At 52.4% G+C, this 20,345-nt stretch overlaps 1 protein-coding gene and 1 long non-coding RNA gene across 5 annotated transcripts in view; one reads left to right on the top strand and one right to left on the bottom strand.

The window, feature by feature from the left end:
- Nucleotides 1-20,345, bottom strand: part of CCDC33 (coiled-coil domain containing 33) — a 130,199-nt gene that overhangs the window by 81,468 nt on the left and 28,386 nt on the right. The window contains 1 exon segment of the mRNA XM_066276728.1: nt 16,567-16,715. Coding sequence (XP_066132825.1) covers nt 16,567-16,715 — 149 coding nt within the window.
- Nucleotides 11,369-15,818, top strand: LOC136336451 (uncharacterized). Of its 4 annotated transcripts, none has more exons than XR_010731451.1 (3): nt 11,369-11,728; nt 11,967-12,416; nt 14,151-15,818. It is a non-coding gene; the product is annotated as an uncharacterized lncRNA (long non-coding RNA). The 4 variants fall into 4 exon arrangements; XR_010731452.1 differs by having other exon boundaries at nt 11,964-12,416; XR_010731453.1 differs by lacking the exon at nt 11,369-11,728 and having other exon boundaries at nt 11,737-12,416; nt 14,151-14,450; nt 14,544-15,818.

Below are 20,345 nucleotides of genomic sequence, written 5' to 3'. Positions count from 1 at the left end.
CATCGTAATGACAACAGGGTCCCTGATTCAGACCATCTGGGTTCCAGATCCCAGCTCTGCAACTCGCTGGCTGTGCAACTCTGGGCAAGATCTGCAGCCTTCCTGTGCCTCACTCCTTTCTGTGAAGTGGGCATGATAATTGCAGGGTCACTGTGGGCACAAAGTGACGTGACAGGCGTAAAGGGCCCGCCACACTGTTAAATACCACTACGCATTAAAAATAATAGTGATTGTAATAATAATAATAATTGTAATTGTCCCTGGCCTGATGTCCCTCCATGATGACCCCCAACTCTGGGTTTACAAGAGGGGGATCTTTGGCTGATGGGACTGAGGTGTAAAGTCCTAGGAAGAGTTCAGGCTTCGGAGTCACCCAGAACTGGGTTTGGAGTCCGGTTATCTCCTACCAGCTTGCCTCCCGGTCTCTGAGCCCTGGTCGCCTCCCCTGTGAGTAGCACTGCCTCCACTGGTGCTCTTAAGGGCTGCGGGGGCGGGGGGGGGGGGCGGGCAGTATGTGATGACCCCATACGCAAGAGGCCCCGTGCATTAAGTATGTCCTCATTTGTGGTCTAACAACCCAGACATTTCTCAAAGGTACCTGGCTGAGGGCTGTGTGAAGGGGAGAAAGGGGAGTGCAGAGGGAGGGCTGAGATGAGAGGGGCGGGTCCCCCAAAGGCAGAAGTTCTCCCCAGATGCAGGGTTCACCCTGCCAGGGAGGCTGCCAGGCTTGACAGAAGATGGCATCGCAGCGTGAGGGGAGGACCAGCCTGCCCACCTCCAGTCCCTTCTGTGTGTTCTATGACCTCTGCTGACCGAAGATGTGGTCCGCATGCTGTGTCCTTGTTCTTTCTTCTGACAGTGGCCCCCAAAGTCAGAGGCCTCAGAGCTCTCAGCAGCATTCACCCTGCTGTCTGCCTGCCCCGTGCCTTCCCCGTGAGGGTTCACTTCCACTCTTCCACAGAAGCACTAGGGGAGGAGGTGTAAGGAGGTGTGTAGGAAGAAATTAGCTTTCCACACCCCAAACGTCAAACCCGTGCAGTATTTTTGTAACCCCAGGGGCTTCCCAGGGCACTGAGAGGACAGGACTGAGGGTGAGTGGGGGGTTGTGAGTCACAAGCAGCACGGTGACAGAATTCAGGTTGGAACCAATGACCACACTTGTCAGCCTGTCCTTCATCTTCCTGGTATCTTGGCCTCTTGTCCCCTCCCCTGTCTACGTGTGCTCCTGGTGTCTGGCAGGAGGAATGCCAGGCGGAAGGCGACAGGAAAGACTGTAGGTGAAGCCGAGGGAGCCTACTGTGGGGCTGACTTTGCTCAGGCACAGGGAGAGTTAGGCGTGCAACTCTCCTCCCTCCTCAGAGAGGTGGGCAGAGCTCGGTGAGTGGAGATGGAGTAACTCCAGAGGTGAGGCCTACAGGAAGGAGAGAGCTCTTAGCAGGTGGAGAGAGGCTGTCAGTGTAATGGCTTTTCCTGGCACAGCTGATTCCTCTGGGCCTTGATGCTATTCTAGAAACAAAAGAGCTAGAGGGGCCTCTGCTTCCATGTGGAACTCGAGAAGGGGACCAGCTCACAACCTGCTCCAGCTCCTAATCTGTAACCATAGCTGGACACGTGAGGGGGCTGGGTTCTAGAACCCTCAGGTCCCCAGGGGAACTCAGGTCTCCCAGGGCAGTCTCAGAGGCCAGGGTCCTCTCTGACCTGCTTTCACACAGCCATCTGTAAGACTGGCACCCTCCCTCTCTGTCTCTGGGAAGGGCTAGGGGAAGCTGTTGTCAGCCCGCTGTCCTGGGACTCAGACTTAATCCAGCCATGGTGGGGAGGGCAGCCACACCAGGGTGGGACTAGGGGTGGGTTCAGAGGCACGGTGCAGTAGTCCTGGGTCCCAAGCTGCTTATGAGCTCCAGCCAGATGGCCTGTGAGGGCCAAGTCCAAGCAAAGCTGTCAGTGGGAAAGAAGATGAAGGACTTTGCCATCCTTCTGTGAGGTCATGACTAAAGCAGATGTGTGGCCTGGCTCCCAGGAGCTGCTGCAGTGAGCAGGGGTCAGGGGTGGACAGTGATGGAAGGTGCACAAGCCACAAGCCACCCCGAACCCCCACTGTCTTCTGGCCACTCTGCAGGGCACATACCTCAGGGCTGGGATGTGTGTGCCACTGTCCCTGCCTACACGCACGTGCGCGCACACGCACACACATGCACACACAGAGGCTGTCCCAGGGAGGCTTGTGTGCCACACTGTACCTGATCTCTGACTTCACCCCTCGCTGCCTGCCCCGTACTGGCCCAGGTCTCTAGGACTGCCTCCTGCACCTGCTTAGCCTTTCTTCTTGGTCTTCAATATGCCTCAAAGCCTCATAGTGTGAGCAACTGTCAAGTCTGTCCTCCTCCCAGGCACGGCTTCAGAAACCCAGGATGCAGGCCACCTGGCTTGTCCCGAGTGCCAATTTCAGGCAGCCCCCAGAAATTCAGGGGACAGGAAAGGGCCCCAATTTGGGTCTGTTCTGGCTGCTGGGGTCCAGGTTGCACAGACCCCTAAATCTTTTTTTTTTTTTTTTTGTAGACAGAGAGAGTCAGAGAGAGGGATAGATAGACAGAAACGCAGAGAGATGAGAAGCATCAATCATTAATTTTTCGTTGTGACACCTTAGTTGTTCATTGATTGCTTTCTCGTATGTGCCTTGACCATGAGCCTTCAGGAGACCAAGTAACTCCTTGCTCGAGCCAGAGACTTTGGGTCCAAGCTGGTGAGCTTTGCTCAAACCAGATGAGCCCGCGCTCAAGCTGGCGACCTCGGGGTCTCCAACCTGGGTCCTCTGCATCCTAGTCTGACGCTCTATCCACTGCGCCACCGCCTGGTCAGGCTAGACCCCTAAATCTTGAAAGACCAGAGGGATGTTCCTAGAAGCTCCTTGGGAAGGAGAAGGCTAGGAAGGAGATGTGTGCCAGGAAGAACTTTTATTTTTATTTTTTAACAAGAGAGAGACAGGCAGAGACAGAGAGAGACAGAGAGACAGGAAGGGAGAGAGATAAGAAACATCAGCTTGTAGTTGCGGCACCTTAGTTGTTCACTGATTGCTTTCTCATATGTGTCTTGACTGGGCGGGGGGGGGGCCTCCAGCTGAGCCAGTGACCTCTTGCTCAATCTTGTGCTTCAAGCCAGCGATCTTTGGGCTCAAGTCAGCAACCACAGGATCATTCTATGATCCCACGCTAACGCCAGTGATCCTATGCTCAAGCTGATGAGCTTGTACACAAGCCAGCGACCTCAGGGCTGGAACTTGGGACCTCAGCATCCCAGGTCGAAAACTCTATCCACCGCACCACCACTGTTCAGGCCAGGCAGAACTTTCAGATGGATGGTGGTCAAATGAGAGGTCCTGTGACCTTGTGACTTAGTCTACCTTACCACTGTTGCTTGCTTGGGGGGATATGGGAGGTGGGGAAACAGGTTCAGATTAAGATCACTCCAGGCCAGGTGCCAGATGTGTCATTATTGGGCCTCACTGTGTCCTGAGAAGCAGGGCAATTCACCTCTACCAGGACCCTTCATGCTGCTCTGAGTCAGGAATGCTAGCCTCTTCCACCAGAGGCCATCAGAATCCAGGCCACAGGCCTACTTCCATCCCTGGAGGGCACAGGACAAAACTAGTCACTGCTCCTCCACCTAGGAGCCCAGCCTTATGCAACAGGGACAGGATGGGTGAGTGGCCTCAGCAGGAGCAGTTGCCTGAACAGGGTAGCAAAGACTGGATTCCTGTGTTTCTGACCCTTCCTGGGCTGGACCTGGGGTGAGGGAAAAGGGGTTCCTGGAGGAGGCAGGGCTTTAATAGATGGAGGGGTGGGGGCTGAGCTGGTTTGTGGGCAGGTCTAGGGAGGGGCTGGGAGCTAACTGTGGTCTGTGGTTGGGAGCACAGGATGAGACAGAAGAGGAGAGCAAGACTTGTGGTCCTCTCTGACCTTGTTCTCTCTCCAGCCGCCTTCTCTCTATGCCCATGTGCCGTGTCCTGTGGCCTTTGCCAAGCTCCCCTGGGATTCTTGGGCAAGAAGGTGTGGCCAGGGGCTCCTCACAGGAGGAGCTGAGATGGAGGCAGGAGTGACTGGTCCGAAACTCCCTCTCATCCTCTCCACTTCACCAGACAACAGCCCACCAATAATACCCCCAGTTCATGCCTGCTCCTCCTCCCAGCCCCCAAGGCAGTGGTCCTTGTGGGGTTTGAGTTCTTGGGAGGAGGCCCAATCATGACACACTTGGCATCTTGAGACTTAAGAAATGAGTGGGGGCCTGACCTGTGGTGGCGCAGTGGATAAAGCGTCGACCTGGAAATGCTGAGGTCGCCGGTTCGAAACCCTGGGCTTACCTGGTCAAGGCACATATGGGAGTTGATGCTTCCAGCTCCTCCCCCCCTTCTCTCTCTCAGTCTCTCCTCTCTCTCTCTCTCTCTCTCTCTCTCTGTCTCTCCCTCTCCTCTCTAAAATGAATAAATAAATAAAAAACTAAGTTTAAAAAAAATGAGTGGGGCCATTACTCTCAGCAAAGTGATGGGCTCTCATCCTTGGTTTAATTTACTGATTGGACGCTAATGAACCATCACTAATTGCTGATGGTGCTACACCATGATAGGTGGACTTCAGCTTGAGAATAACTGACTCTGGAGCAGGAAGCCAGCCAAGTCACCAAGCACAGGGGTGGGGCTCTGCATGTGCTTTCCTGCAGGGAGCAGGGACCGCTCTGGGTATCAGAGATGGCACATCCCAGGGACCTCTGAGATGAGCCCTCTGGCAGAGGGAAACATCTTTCTGTAAAACAGAAATGCTTCTCCCCATATTCCCAACCACACTTTATCTGAAATCACCTCACTGTCCTCAGGGGAGCTGCTCCTGGGCAATAGGCACTCCTTCCCATCATAGCTTCTGGAGCTCAGGCAGGGCTGTTCTTCTCAGATGGCCCAGGGGAAACCACAGATCACACAGAGCTATGAGCAGTGTGGCCTAGCCAGGTGAGGGGCCCTGGGAGCCATCTTCTTAGGTAGAGGAGGAGGGCCAGTTGTCTGTCAATACCACCTGAATCACTCTGATTCTGATTCCTGGCCTAACTTGCAGTGTTCGGTTCAAGTTCCAAGGTCTGGGCATTTCAGACACAAAGCCCTGCTCCTGTCCCCTCCACCCAAAGACCAGCCTCCCTAAGGTGTCCTATGATCCAAGTGTGGGGCCCTGGAGCCTGCTAGTGGTTTTCTGCCTTGGGAGATGGTAGGCTAAGGATGAGCAAGTGAGTTTTATCTGTCTGTTCACCATGCCAGCCCCCAACTACTGAGGTCCTCAAGACAGACACCTGCCTTGACACTGCTAAAACTGTTCTCAGCTCCCAGCCTGACATCGTGGGACCCGGCAAGTGTTTGTGAAAGAAGGAAGGGACCTTTGGAAGGTCCCGAAAAGAAAGAACCACTCCTCACTTCTGGCTTGGCTAGGCCAGCCCTGGCCCAGACCACTGGACCCTGCTCTACATGGCTCAGCTCCTGTTTACTTATCTAGAAGAAGCTCCATCAGAAGAAAAGGGGTACCTCTCAGACATGTCTAGAGGACATGTAGCTATGAGGAAGCCACTGGCCCCTGGGGGAAGAGGACAGTGAAGTTGGATGTAGATGTTGAATCTGAATCTGTTGAGGGTTCAAGAGGACGAGGTGAGGAGGAGAGGCCCAGAGGTCTTAACTGAGCAGAATACTGGCTGATTTTGCACAGCAATCTGAATTTCTGGCTTCTCTTGAAAATTTGAGAGAGCTGCCTGCCTCTCTCCAATGCAGAAATCAGTGGGGGTAACTTGGGTGGCTCCTCAAAATGATGCCTGTGCTCTTTCTCTGGTTTGCCACAGACGCTATCTATCTCTCACATATCCCATACCCCTGCTGACTTCAGCATTTACATAACCTGCAGGATCACCCCTTTGTATGGAAGCACACTGTGTGTGGGGACCACAGATGGTGGAAGTGGGGCGAGCCCATGCAAGGGGAGCTGGACTGCAACCCAAGCCCCAGCCTCTTGCCCAGTGGCTTTCCTTACTCTGCTATTGAAGCTGGACTATGTAGCATCTCATTGGAGCCCATGGGGGTCAGGCAAGGACAGAGGGAAGCCAGACAACGCCTGGAGGGAGGATAGAGCCCTGGCCCCCAAGGTGTTCTGGGAGGCAGGAGTTCTGCCAGCAGCTGTGCCATGCTCAGAAATAGGCAGACAGGCTGGACAAAATGCCGTGAAGACACCAGAAAGCCCTTTGCACTGGCCCACCTCACTGCGCAAGGTCTTCTGAAAATATTGACTTCTCTGGGTAAGCACCGCCCTCTTGGACCACTCCTCCTTGATTCTGGCACCCCTGGGGGCAGTTCTTGCTTTCGGATCTGAATAAATGTTTCAGGCATGAGAAGACCTCAGGTGCCTGGGCAGGGCTGCTAGGAGACACATCTGGGAAGAATTCTTGTGGCTTTAGTCCAGCTGGGGGTGGCAGGCCAACACTCCATTAACCACAGACACCAGCTGTGTTTACACCTTTGGGGTTCTGGGATGTTTTCTCACTGAGCAAAAATTCTGATGCTCTGAGCCTAGAGGGACCAACACCATGGGAAGGTTGGGGACACTGTAAGCTAGGGAACCTGGAGGGAGATAAAGACCCCAAATTCCCAGGTCCCACACAGGGCCTTCTTCATCATGTGCCTTTTCTGACAGGCAAGCTTCTGGGAGAGGGCAAGTGCCGTGGCCTCTGCCAGAGCAAGTGGTCAGTGGCCAGGTGAAGATGGTCATCTTCATGTGCTCTAGCCCCAGTGGCCAGCCCCTTTGTTGCCTGCGGCCTTGGCCTCCTTGTCTACCACATAGAGCTAAAGGCAGCCTGCCTCCAGGGCCACCACATTAGAGCCAGAGTGTGGGCCAGGCTCCCAGTGAGCACAGCATGGCTGCCTTACTCTTTCCTATGTGGGCCATGGACACTGCCATGGTGAATGGTGTTGTTTGTTTGTTTGTTTGTTTTGCTGAGCCCAACCCACTGGCTGTTGTGCTAGGCCTCCACTCACTCCACCCAAATCTGCCATCTAAGGCCCTTTGGCCCAGGTCCATAGTCAGACAGGGGAAGGTGCAGACAGTACAGATCCCAGCAGGGTTCCTCAGACTGGTGGCTGGGTCTTTTCTGGAAGTCTGGCTTAAGGCCCTGATGCCAACAGTCCCCTTCCAAGAGGTAAACTGCTGCATGAGCATCTAGGCAGGGCCAAGGAGGAAAGCACTCTGGGAGTTTGGAATCCTGGATCCCAGTTTGGGTCATTACTGGATCTGTGACTTTGGGCAAGTCACAGAAATGCTCTGAGCCTTAGTAAACTCATCTGTAAAATGGGGATAATACTTCACCTAGCTCACAGAATTAAGTAATAATTAAATTATGCAAAATACACACAAACACACACACTTAGCACATTTGCCAGGTATGTGGTAGGCACTAGATTGATGTAATCTTTTTTAACCTTCCTTCTTCCTCTTTTACCAGAAACTTAGACAACTGTCTTACTTTCAATGCCTTCTTCAGTTAGTTACCGGGGTCAGGACTCAGTCTGGGGTCATGATCAGGGCTCGTTGTATGACTAGGCCTCAGTCTATGACCAGAGTCAGGACTTGGTCTGTGACAAGGCTTGGTCTGTGACCAGTGTCAGGGCTCAGGGTGTAACCAAGGCCAGTCTTCAGTCTGGGGCCAGGGTCAGGGCTTTCAGGCTTGTCCAGGAAAACAAAGCTCTTCTGAGTATGACTAATTGGTTCTGATCTGTGCCCTGCACCACCCACTCGGGCCTGGGCCGAGTGTGCCTCATGTGCACAGAGGGAGTGGCCCTCCCCCTCTCAGCACTGCCTCTGTCCCTGCTCATTAGCTCTGGGCAGCAGGAGGTCAGTTGGTAGCTGGCAAGTCAGGCCTTGAGAGGTAACTTTCCCAAATTTACAGAGCAAGCTAGAAACAAGGCCAGATTCATTCATTCATCTGTTTATTCATCCAGCCTTTGGCCAGTGGTCAGAACCTCATAGGCTATCTCCTGTCTGGCCCTTTCCCCACACCCTGACCACTGGAACATCCCTTACCTGTCAGGGCCACTGCCTTCCTGGTCCCTGCTGTGTTCTAATTGGCAGGTCTCTCTGTGCCAGGCTGGGAGGCAGGTGCTGGGCATTGCTCAGGGAGGACCAGGACCTTGAGCCAGACCCAGAGCAGTTAGAGGAACCCCAGATCTGAGCACACCTGGGTGTACAACCTGTCTTGAGTAGACAACCAGGTATCCTGTTGTCTCTAAAGGACTAAGGCTGCTCCCCAGGCCAGAGCATAACCAAGCCTCAAGCCCAGAGAAGCATGGAGGCCAAAGCTCACATCCTGATTGTGGGAAGACTGAAACCCTTAGAGGGGCAGGGACTGGCCTGAGGTCACACGGGGAGACAGGGGCAGTGGGCCAGACTCTGGGTTTACTGATCCCATTCTGACTTCTCTCCACTGCCTTGAGGCTTTCTTCTGCTAGGTCTCACATGCCCACCATGAGTGCTGAGAAGGATATCCCTCACCTCTGTGTCATGTTTATCTGCCAGCATCTACCCTGTTTGGCTCCACCACTGCTACAGCCCTTTGAGGCCGGCTCCCACATGAGGCAACCTTCCCAAAGGCACAGAGCAAGCTAAAAATGAGGCCAGATTCATTCATTCGTCTGTCTATTCATTTGCTCAATATTTGTTGACAGCTTCCTATGTTCAGAAATGGTATTAAATAGCAGGGATGGGATAGCGAGCAAAACCAGACATGGTGGTTGCTTATGGAACTAGTAGGGTTCAGTGGGGGAGGAGGCATTGAGGAAAAGTTACCCAATGGTCACAGAAAAGCACAGAAAACGTACAGAACTACAAGCACGACACTGGAGAAGTGTATCGTCCCACAGGCACAAGTCATAAGGGGCCTGGGCTGGGAGGCTTGAAGGGCTTTCTTGAGGGGCTGACAACTAAGCTGAGATACAATGAGGGGATGAGAAGGAAGAATGTTCTGGGGGAGGGAGTGTGTAAAGGCCTGAGTTGGGAGGGAACAGGGTCTGCTAGGGGACAGATATGGCTAGAGCAAAGGGTGGGCAGGGAGTGGTCATGTTGAGGGGCTTGCAAAGACCTACCTATGCAGGGCCTGGAATACTCTTTACTTTGGGAGCAATAAGGAGCCGTTGGAGGGTTCAAAGAACAGGGGTCCCTTTGGTAGTCATGACACCACGGTATCAAATAATAACCTGCCTTTGAAAGGGTTTGCAGAGGGGCCAGACCTGGAAGTACTGAGAGCAGAAGAACAATGCAGTAGCTTCAGGTAGGGAAGCTGGTGGAGAGAAGCAGCCAAGTTCAATGTAGGAGAGAAATTGACACGGTTGCATGACAGACTGGATAGGGGCGAGAGAATGTGATTACCGATGCCAGGATGGGGGTGAGGTCATGTGGAGGGCATAGAAAAAGAAGAGCAACTGAGGTTGCCACCTGGGGCAGGTCAAAGTTTAGTGCCAGGCAGCGAAGGAGTCAGAGGGGTGGCACAGAGAGGAAAATAAGAGAGGGGGCTTCTCTTGGAAGCAAGAGAAGAAAGGGCGTTCAGTAGAATGAGTGGTCATGAGGGGATGATGCCACCAAGAAGAGATCACCAAAGGTGAAATGACAGTTGGATGCAGGGCCAGGCCTGCTGGCTGGTCACAATCTCTAATGATTTTGGAGAATGCTGTTTAGGTGAAGTGGAGTCAGACTGGAAGCAGGTTAAGGGCTCAGATGGAAAAAGGCAGAATCACAGGATGAACCCAGTGGACCTGTTGGACTGGGACAGTTACCACTGGAGGAGGCACCTTATTACTGGATGGCTCAAGGCCAGAGACTATAGAGTGGCAAAACATCTACATTCCAAATGAGGAAGGCCCCATCTCTGGACCTGAGGAATCTCTCCAGCTCCCCAGTAATTGGCTGAATGAGCAAATGAGGGCTCTGGCCCTTGTTCTTCAACCCCAGCTCCACCTTCCTCCCCCCTTGCCAGTGGGCCTGCCTGCAGGGGAACATGGTGGTGGTGGGGGGATACAACAAACCCAGACAGGAGGGCAGAGCTGGCAAACGCAGGAATCCCCAGTGTTCCACCCCCACACTGACAGGAGACACGAGGGAGCAGGGAGAAAAAACCAGCGGACCAAGCCCAGAGCGGCAGAAAACACAGGCACCAGAAAGACGAAGAAAAAATATTTGGAAAGAATACGAATTTATACACAGTTAATATCTATTATTTAATATACTATTGGATAGTATTTAATATAGACAATATACGCAATATATATTTTCAGCATCAAAATATGCATCGTGAGAAAAATAAAAACTTCAGTGGATTAAGCAAGACCTATTGCATGCCTTTTTTACTGTGCATTCAGTATCAGACATACTGATAAACATACTGGGCACATCGTGTTCTTTCCAGGGTTTTGGCTGCCAAGGGCCGGAGTTCTCCCTCTGGGTCCTGGTTGGGGCCCGGGGCTCGCACGGAAAGCCCCTTTCAGGTCCCACCAAGCTGGGCCTTCCTGCTCAAAAGCCCTCCTTCTGCTTTATTTGCATTTCATTAGCACGGGGGACTGGTGGTCGCTGAGCAGCCCGCAGGGCCGGGACGCAGCTCCCAGCCCCCTTCCGGAGTGGAGCCCGTGTGCGGCGCTCCGCCCGCTTCGCCTCCACCCCCTGCACCCCGGCTCCCGCCCCGGCGGCCCCGCCGGTGCGTTCCCATGGCAACCGGGTGGTGGCGCAGGTCGTGACGCCTGCGGAAGAGCTGCGCGAGCGCCCGGCTCCCCCGCCCGCCGCGGGACTGTATTGGTTGGTGATAGGCCGGGCCTGCGTTTCCCGAGATGGTGGACGATAATTGGTTTATGGAAATAGCTGAGCTGAGAAGGCGAGCTCTCTGCCGGGCCCGCGCTCTGCCGCCTGCCCTTCTTTAACGCGCAAATGGAGCTGGGGAAGGGGAAGACTGGAAAGGGGAAGGGAGGGGAGGGGAGGGGAGGAGAGGGGAACTGGGCCAGGTGGACCCGGGGCTTGTGAGACAAGCAAGCATTTCTTTTACTTGTTGGTCTCCCGCACACCGCCGTCTAGCCTCCTTGCACTCTAAGAGGGTGTAGTGTAGCGGTTCTCAACCTGTGGGTCGCGACCCCGGCGGGGGTCGAACGACCAAAACACAGGAGTCGCCTAAAGCCATCGGAAATACATATTTTATTTTAAAATGTATTGTATAATAAATATGTATTTTATTTTAAAATGTATTGTATAATAAATATGTATTTTATTTAAAAATGTATAATAAATATGTATTTAAAATTTTTTAATAAATATGTATTTTCCGATGGCTTTAGGCGACCCCTGTGTTTTGGTCGTTCTATCCCCGCCGGGGTCGCGACCCACAGGTTGAGAACCGCTGTGGTTGTTGTTATAGTAAACTGGGCCTCTTGGCAAAGTTGCCCCTTGGCTTCTAAGTCTGTGTTCAAGCCTATGTTGGGGAAATGGAGTCGAGACCTGGGGCCTGTCCTGGGAAGCCTGGTTTAGGGGACAGAGGAGCAGCAGCACATAACTTTCTTGCTATAAAGTTCATCTGACCGATGTTAACACCACTGTGAGGCTCCAGAGAAGGAAGAAGAGCAGGAAGAAGAGCTCAACTCTGGTGGCTGCCTGGAGGAGGTGGCATCATGAGCAAGGCCTTGAAGGTGGGATTTCAGCAGGAGTTGGGGAGAGGGCTGGGGCAGGCACTTCCCAAACGAAAATGTGGGGATGCTGTTACTGGTGGAGGAGGTGGTGGTAGGAGGCCCTGGTGGCTCCCAATGTCTATAGAAGGGGCTAAGGTGATGGATACATGAATTTACCAAAACTTCCAAACTGCCCTTTTGCTGTTCCACTTGTCTATCTGGTCCCACCCTTGCTTACTTACTATCACCCCTGAAGCAGAAAAGTTCTAGGAAGCTGGTTAGCTGCCCCGAGGAGAAGCGTTCCAGGAAGCTGAAATCAATCGTAGGACTGCAGAAGGGAGTACACCAGAATTGCTGACTCAACGCACACTTGCTCAAAGCTCTCCCCACCTTAATAAATGTTTGCCTCAGAGTCTGTTTTGGTGCAGTTCTCCCAGAGGAGTGCCCCGTCAGGTCTTTCTCCTCTAATAAAGCCTGCACACCTGGTGTTTGAGTGCCGTCTCATTCTTACATCTGGTGCCGAAACCAGGACAGGGTACTATCTGCCTGGACGATCCCTCTTTGCCGGCCAAACTTACAACCAGGGAAGCAGTGGACAGCGGCAGCTCGGCAGCTTGTCTGGGCTAACTCCCTGATTCTGTTCGGCTGTGTGAGCGCGGCTGAGCGACTGGCAGTCCGGCCCTGTCCTAAACCCTGCCGAACCAGGAAGGTAAGGAGTTTCTCCCTTCCCCTTCCCTGGTTAGCCTCCACATTTCTCTCTATAAACACCTCTTCCTGGTCAGACGGTTTTGACTTCGGACCCCATATCTACAAGAGGTCTGCCTCTACTCCTTTATGGACTTCTACAGAAGTCTAGGTGCATCTAGCCAGGCCACTCCTACATCCCGGGGTCTCGGCCTTGGGGTGACGACCTCTTGTCTGAGACTCTCTTTCTATGGAGATTTTCTCCTCTTGGAACTGTGACTGAAGGCGGGGACGCCCCCTTCTCTCACCAGTCTCCTCTACTGTGGGCTCCACCCAGTCCAAACCGTTCAGTCAGGCTCCCCTCGGAACATGGGCTCCTCCCAATCTCAGGCCTCAGAGACTACTCTTCTACTCCTTCGGGACTCCTCTACTCTCTGGGGTTTACAGTTTGGGAGGTTTCTACTCCGAGTGGCTAGCTTCTACAGACTTCCTCGAAAGTCTAGGTGCCTAGCCAGGTTGCTTTCTACTACTATTACAATATCCTAAGAGATCTTGACAATTTCTGCCACCAGATGGGGAGGGCATCAGAAATTCCTTACATGCAGGCCTTTCTTCTTCCTTCTCTCCTGTCCTTAATTTCTGTTCCTTCTGTTCTACATGCAGGCCGTTTTTGGCCAGAGAAACCTCACCTAAAACCTCTGCTCCTAATCTCTCCTTCCCTGCAGACTCCCAACACTCTCTCTTCATGCCTGACCCCTGAGGGAACCCCTCTCTAGTCCCTCTGCAAATCTCTCTTCCCTCCAGAAAGCCCCCTCTCTTCTCTTCACTAGTTACAGAAGGGCGGCTCTGTCTCTTTTTCTTCTTGGACTCATCCCCCCACTCTGCCGGCCTTCCACTACCCCTCATCCTCTCCCCACTCCTCAGCTTTAAATCTTTTTAACTCTCTGACCACTTGCCGCCACCACCAATTCTCCTCTTGCTCCTGCAGATTCTAACCTTCCTTCTTTCCATCTAAGCTGTTCACACTATCCGTCCTTCTGCTTCCTCTCTTCCTTAACTGTGTCTGTTTCTGAATCCTTAAACCAATAATTACCTGCCACTTAAACCAGGCTTACTCATCCCCATGGACTCTCCCTGCAATACCCCATCCTTCCTGTTCAAAAACCTTCAGGGGCTTATCACCTTGTACCAGACTTACACTTAATCAATGAGGCAGTAGTTCCCCTCCATTCAGTAGTCCCTAATCTACAGGTTACTGTCACACATTCCTTCAAACACCACTCACTTCACAATCCTAAACCTCAAAAATGCCTTCTTTACCATTCCTCTACACCCTGACTCTTGCTTTCTGTTTGCATTCACCTGGACTGATCCTGGACACTAATGCAGCCCAGCAATTTATGTGGACTGTCTTACCCTAGGGGATCAAAAACAGCCCACACCTGTTTGGGCAGGCACTAGCTCAGGATTTAGCAGCATGCAATCTCAAAACTAGTACTCTCTTATAATATGTAGATGACCTACTTCTCTGCAACCCCTCCCTGCCTGCCTCAAGGAGACACACCTCCACCCTCCTTAACATCCTCACCATGAAGGGATGTTGTGTCTTCTCTGCTAAGGCTCAACTTCACTCCTAGTCCGTAGTCTATCTAGACATTGCCTTAACCCCCAGCACCTGAGGTCTCACCCTAGATCGAACTCAGACCCTCCGCAGTCTCCAACAATATACCATCACAAATCAAATCTTTTCTTTCCTCAGGCTTTTTTAAACACTGGATTCCCAATTTTGCTCTCTTAGTCAAGCCCTCAGTGAGATCTTCTGAGCATGGCTTTTAAGGTCTATAATGGCTAAGGAAGTAACAGAAAAGGCAAATAAGGCCCAAAAGAGGTCAGCTTTTGGCATACATTCTTAAAGACTCCAGCGCCCTAAAGGGCTTCATAGAATTCCATCAGGGCCCTGCTCCAGAGTGGAAAGAAAAGTCATTGAACTGAAGCCTGCCAGGCTTCCCAGCCCCACTGGTTGACACGTCTTGTGCTGTGGAAGGAGGGACATAAGAAGGTAAGCTGCCCCCTTGCTCCATGGAGGGAGGGTTCAGTCTCTTCTAGCCCTGCTACATTTCACCCTTTCCCTAAGTACTTGCAGGATTTACAGGTTACTCAGCAAACTGTTCAAAGACTGTCCAAGAGACGCTTCCAGCATTACATCACCCAAGGACTGACTTTCACGTGGACAGGTCCACACACTGTGATCCTAACAACTCCCACTGCTGCTAAGCACGACTCCTCCACCCTGACCATCTGGAGCTCAGAAACAGAGAAACAAAACCGACCCCTTGTCCTTCTATTCTCTATTCACCTCTCAGCCTGCCTCACCCAATCAGGTGCTTTCTACTCGTTTGGGACCAACACCTATATGTGTTTCCCTACTAATTAGACAGAAACCTGTACCCTAGTCTATCTCACCCCAAATATCAACCTAATCCCACCCCATGAACCTCTTCCAGTTTCTAGTACACTACCTGTCAATCTAAGGACCAAACGAGCTATACAGGTAATCCTTCTTGTTGCTTTAAGAATTTCTATAAAAGTAGGTCTGGGGCAGGGGGACTGGCCACTTCCCTTATTCCTATTCTCTCTCTCTCTCTCTCTCTCTCTCTCTCTCAAGCCCAGCAAATTCATAAACATGAAATCAGTGGTTTCACACAAACTGGGTGTCTTGACTATTGCCTTTCATTGGTCCACTCACTCTATTTATTTTTCTTTTAGACCCTACCTCTTATGTTTGTTCACTAGTTTCTTACAAAACCACATGCAGACCTTCACCAATCAGAAAATTGGAAAAATCTACCTAACCCTACACACCAACCCCAAAACCTGCCCTCGCAAAACAAAAAAATCTGGAACCCTATAAAAACACCCCTATTCCAACTGCCCCAGGGAGAGGTCCATGAAGGAGGCCTCAATAGGGATAACAGCAGGAAGTAGCTCCAGAAGATGGCTGATCCGAGACAAACCTCCTTCCTGGACCTCATATCCTTTTTTTTCTCTTTTTCTTCCCCTCACCTCTTTTTCTTTTATCATACCACAGAGTTGAGAAATGATGGATACATGAATTTACCAAAACTTCCAAACTGCCCTTTTGCTGTTCCACTTGTCTATCTGGCCCCACCCTTACTTACTGGACTATCGCCCCGAAACAGAAAAGTTCTAGGAAGCTGGTCAGCTGCCCCGAGGAGAAGCGTTCCAGGAAGCTGAAATCAATCGTAGGACTGCAGAAGGGAGCACACCAGAATTGCTGACTCAACGCACACTTGCTCAAAGCTCTCCCCACCTTAATAAATGTTTGCCTCAGAGTCTGTTTCAGTGCACTTCTCCTGGAGGAGTGCCCCGTCAGGTCTTTCTCCTTTAATAAAGCCTGCACACCTGGTGTTCAAGTGCCGTCTCATTCTTACATAAGGGATGATAAACTCTTGGGTTATAGCATGGCACAGTGCTTTATAATCAAGATTGAATAGATGTCTCAACATCCACATGGAATGTTGATGCCCTCCTGAGAGAAGTGAGGTCCATGTGGTGGGCAGCAGATGTGGCATGGCAGGCCTCACTCGGATACCAGGCTGTAAGAAGTGTGTGCCCTGACTGCAACTAGCAGGAGGAAGGGTTCAGGGGTGCATTGAAGGACAAGAAGCAGGGAAGTCCCCATAATAGAAATGACTAGAAAGTAGTGGGTGCCAAGGAGGAGGATGGTTGTGAGCACCTTAGCCCAGGATTGGGCATGGTGGGATGGGGCGCCCAAGATCTGGGAGAAGCAGGTCCCTCGTCTGCTCCTTGCTTTGACCCCCACCCCCACCCCTCACTGAGCCCAGCCCAGACCTCTGCACCCAGGGGCCCTGCTCTGAGGTCAGGCTGTGGTCAAGCTCTGTTCAGCGAGCTCTGGGGTCAAGGAGTAGCCCACCCTTTCCTCCCTAGCCTTGCTGAGCAGCCTCCACACAGCAGGAAGATGCCAGGCCTCGAGTTTGCAGAGCCCCTGGACCTGTGTAATGCACACTTAGCTTTCCCTTTTTGGTATCATGGTTCCTGCCCCGAACCTTTGTGTGCTCATATTCTAAACATCCATACTCTGGTTTCCTCTCCAGTGGACACTGAGCCCTACCACACTCTCAGCAGCTACTTACACTAACACATAAGGCCATGGCTCAGAGCCATCCTTGCAGGCAGGGAGGTTGGTGGCACCATGGAGAGTGACAGTGATGATCTCCTTATTAGAGGGAGACAGGTGCTTGATGACAGATTCCACAGTCTGAGAGGTGTTTGGTGGTGGGTCCTCAGGGCCCTCAGTGACCTGTGGAGAGAGCCAGGGCTGAGTGGCCTCTTCTGGTGTGGTCCTCTCCCATCTCCTCTCCAAGTGGCTGTTTCCCTCTGTTGTTGGAGACTGAAAGCCAACAGGGTCTTTGCAGTTTAAATTTTTGGGGGACAGAGATGTGGGGAACTGGCAGTAAGCTGACAGGCTGCCCATTTCCCACCTTACTTGTTCTGTGAAGTTGCTAAAGGCTATTTTTTCCCACACCTTTATGTTAGCTATGGTGCTGGATTGTTTATACTCTTCCTATCCCCCATGTCCCTCAGAAAGACTGGAGGCAATCCTTAGTTTTGTGAAGTTAAGATGTTATGTATGGTAGGGGCTTTCTGCACTTGGTAGAATTCTTGGGTTGCCTTGGAATGTGATCAGAGATCTCTTTACTTTGCTAATGGCCTCACTTTGCCCTATAAATAAAGCAGGTGGGAGGGAGGTGGAGGGCACACTTTGTTCTTGCCATCAGTATTGCAGAGACCTCTGGATCCCATTCATTTTCTCTTTAAGCCTACTTTCTTAATTCTGTGCCATTCCCACTCAAGACCTGGAATTACTAGCTGCGCTGGCTCGCGGCACTCTGTCATTCCCCCACCCAGACTGGAACTACAGATCCCAAAGGGGCAGTCGTCTTTGACCTCATTTTCTGCCGACCTCTGTCCAACAACCCATATCGCTCCCAGTTTCCCTCTGGCCTCTCTCCAGTCCCTGGACCCATCATTTCTTGCAGAATAAGGTATGCCACCTCCCCTTTGGAGTCCAGTCCCACCTCTGAGCCCTTTCTTTTGCAAACTCCTCACCTGGAATCCCCAATCCCTCCTGCTTTTTAAATCCTAGCAATTGGTCTTCTTTCTCTCCTCCCAGTCCACCTCTGGTTTCCCCTGTGAACAGTACTTTATAGTCTACAGTGCTTATCCATCAGGTCATCCAATGTGTTAATGGTGATGAATGAATGTGTCTGTCCCCAATGCCTCATCCATCTTCATACCAGAGAACCCTGTGGACCAGGAAGGAGGAGATAGAGGTGCCTGCCCACACACTGCCTCCGAGGCTGGTTGGCTCAGGCAGGAAGGGCTGTGGAGACCATTGAGAACATGACCTATTACAAAGAGAAGAGCCTGAGGACCTAGTTCCGGGTACCCTGTGCTCCATCCTAGTAAGTGTCAGGAAAGCTGTGTTTAAACCCCAAACCAGTCATGCTCTTGAGAGTCACTTTCCCCAGTTGGACAATGAGGACTTGGACCAGCCTGCCTGGAACTCACTGTTTCCTGTATGACACCCAGGTCTCCCACACACTGTCTGTTCCCACCTTGAACTGGGGGGGTCCTAGGCACAGTGGCTCCTGGAAGCCTCCAGGCAGAGGGAAAGGGAAGAGCTGTTATTTCATTCCGTTCTCAAAACAGTGGTGTGGGGTGACCACAAATACGAGCCTCGTGCTACTCCAACCCATCAGCATGGCCTGCCATCTCTACATGCAAACCACGTCTGGAGTCAGACCCTTTCTCTGTGTCTCCACTGGAAGCACTCAGGGCCATACACTGGATTTCCACACTTGATTCTCAATTGCTTTCTTGCTTCCATTTCACTCTCTTCACCCCCCTCCCCCCACGCCTAGCCAGAGTAAAGCTTTACAAACATCAAGCAGATCGTGTCACTCCTCTGTTCAATCCTCCTGTCACTCAGAGCCTCACGTGCTATAAGAACCTGGGCATGGCACAGGAGACGGACCTCATCTCATTCCTAGGCCCCTTGCCCACTTGCTCAAGCCCCTCTAACCTCCAAGTCTCTCACAGAACCAAGTGGGCTCCTGCTTCCCACTTGTCCGTGGCTCTCCCTCCCCTTGGTCTGCTCTTCCCTGCATGCATATCCCTGTCCTGCTCCCTCACTTCCTGCAGGTCCCACTCATTATCAGAAAGGACTTCCTGGTACAGGCCGTGTCCTTGCCTAACAAAATGACTAATCAGAAGGTGAGAATCCCAGCCCCAACCCCAGAAGTGCCAGCCCTACAAAGATACCCCTCCCCTTCTTCTGCTTGAGCAGCCTGCCCTGCTCAGGACCTGTCACCATCTGCAGAGGTGTTGAGTTACTCCTCTTCCTCTCCCCTATTCTGCCAGGCCTGGGTGGGAGGAGTGGGAGGAAGGTCAGCAGAAGGAACCCCTGACACATGGAGAGGGGAGGGGAGGAAACATGCACAGAGCTACCTCTTCCCCTCAGAGATGCTGCCTTTCCAAGGTTCTGCCTCACTGCCACCTCATAGCCTCCCACCCCCAACAGGTTTGCTTTCATGGTTTGGTGGTCCTAGGGGTCCAGAGACCTAGATTTTAGTCCAGCTCTGCCCCCAACACTCTGCATGACCTCTCTGAGCCTTAATTTCCCCACCTGGCCAGTGGGTATATCTGGAATGGGTTGTAATGCGGTCTTCCTAGTAATTAGCCTAAGTTTCCTGCAGTGAGGTTAGGAGAGGCAACTTACAGCCCTCCCACTCCCAGATTCCCCAGAGCAGCCTATGAGGGCCCCAGGCCCTCTCATTGCTATGTCCGAGCTCCATATGGCCCTAGAAATAAGGGCCCACCTCATGGCAGCTGACTAAGAGCTCTCCTGGCAGCCCCAGAGCCCAACCAAGCATTCTGCAGACCAGATCATGAGTGTGCCCACTCTCTGTGCTTTACATCTGCTACCTCCTCTGGGCCTTTCCCATGTGGCACAGCCTTCTGGAACATGAAGTGTGCAGGGGTTTGGGAGAGAACTGCCTGTGCTTCACTTTTGGGCATGAGGCAGTGGCCAGGCTGGTGCCTCCTGGTGAGGATGGCAGGCACCTGCCTATGGGGCAATCTGGGCCCAGGTCCAGGGAGGCCTGGGGTTCGGGAGTTGATGAGCCAGTCTTTCTGCCTACCCCTGTATCAGGATCAATGTCCTCTCCTCACCTCCACCCTCCCAGGCCTACACTGGAGAAGTTATCAAGGACTGGAAAATTTATGAGCCGAGTTGCATGGGGGGGCAGTAAACTATGGGTGAAGGTGAGACCCCCCCCTCAGTCTCAGGTCCCATTCCCGCTGACCCATCTGAGAGGGTGAGATGAATGAGCCCTGGGGAGGGAACGCCCTTTCCTGAATATACTTCCTGGAGGCTGGCAACAGAGCTGGGCACTTAGTTCCCATTGGCTTTAATCTCCGTTGGTCAGACCACCCAGCACTGAGGAGTAGAGACATGGGATGGCAGTGTCTGCAGGTAGGGGGTGGGCCAGCAAAGAAGCCCTTTCTGCTCCTCCATTGGGATCTGGCACATGGCAGGCTCAGAAGTTGCTAATTCCAATGCCTTGCCCCTCAGACAGTCCACCTTGCCCTCAATTAGGCAGGATTAGCTCACAAGTGTCCCAAGGGACCTGGACTATCTACTTTGGGATGTGTGTGCTGGGGGGTAGGAGTAGGAATACTGGACCAGCAGTGAAGGAGTTAATGTGCCTCATTGATTCAGCTTTCAAGACTGGGGCTTAAATTGGTCCTGGTGACTGACAGAGGCAAACTCCTCAGCCCTTCCAGATCCTGTCCCCTGACTACCCTCTGCCCCAGCAATCTGAAAGCTCTGCCTCCAGAGGGGCCCTGC

Source organism: Saccopteryx bilineata, chromosome 4, assembly GCF_036850765.1.
Source record: "Saccopteryx bilineata isolate mSacBil1 chromosome 4, mSacBil1_pri_phased_curated, whole genome shotgun sequence".
NCBI lineage: Eukaryota > Metazoa > Chordata > Mammalia > Chiroptera > Emballonuridae > Saccopteryx > Saccopteryx bilineata.
This window is presented reverse-complemented; position numbering and strand designations above follow the sequence as displayed.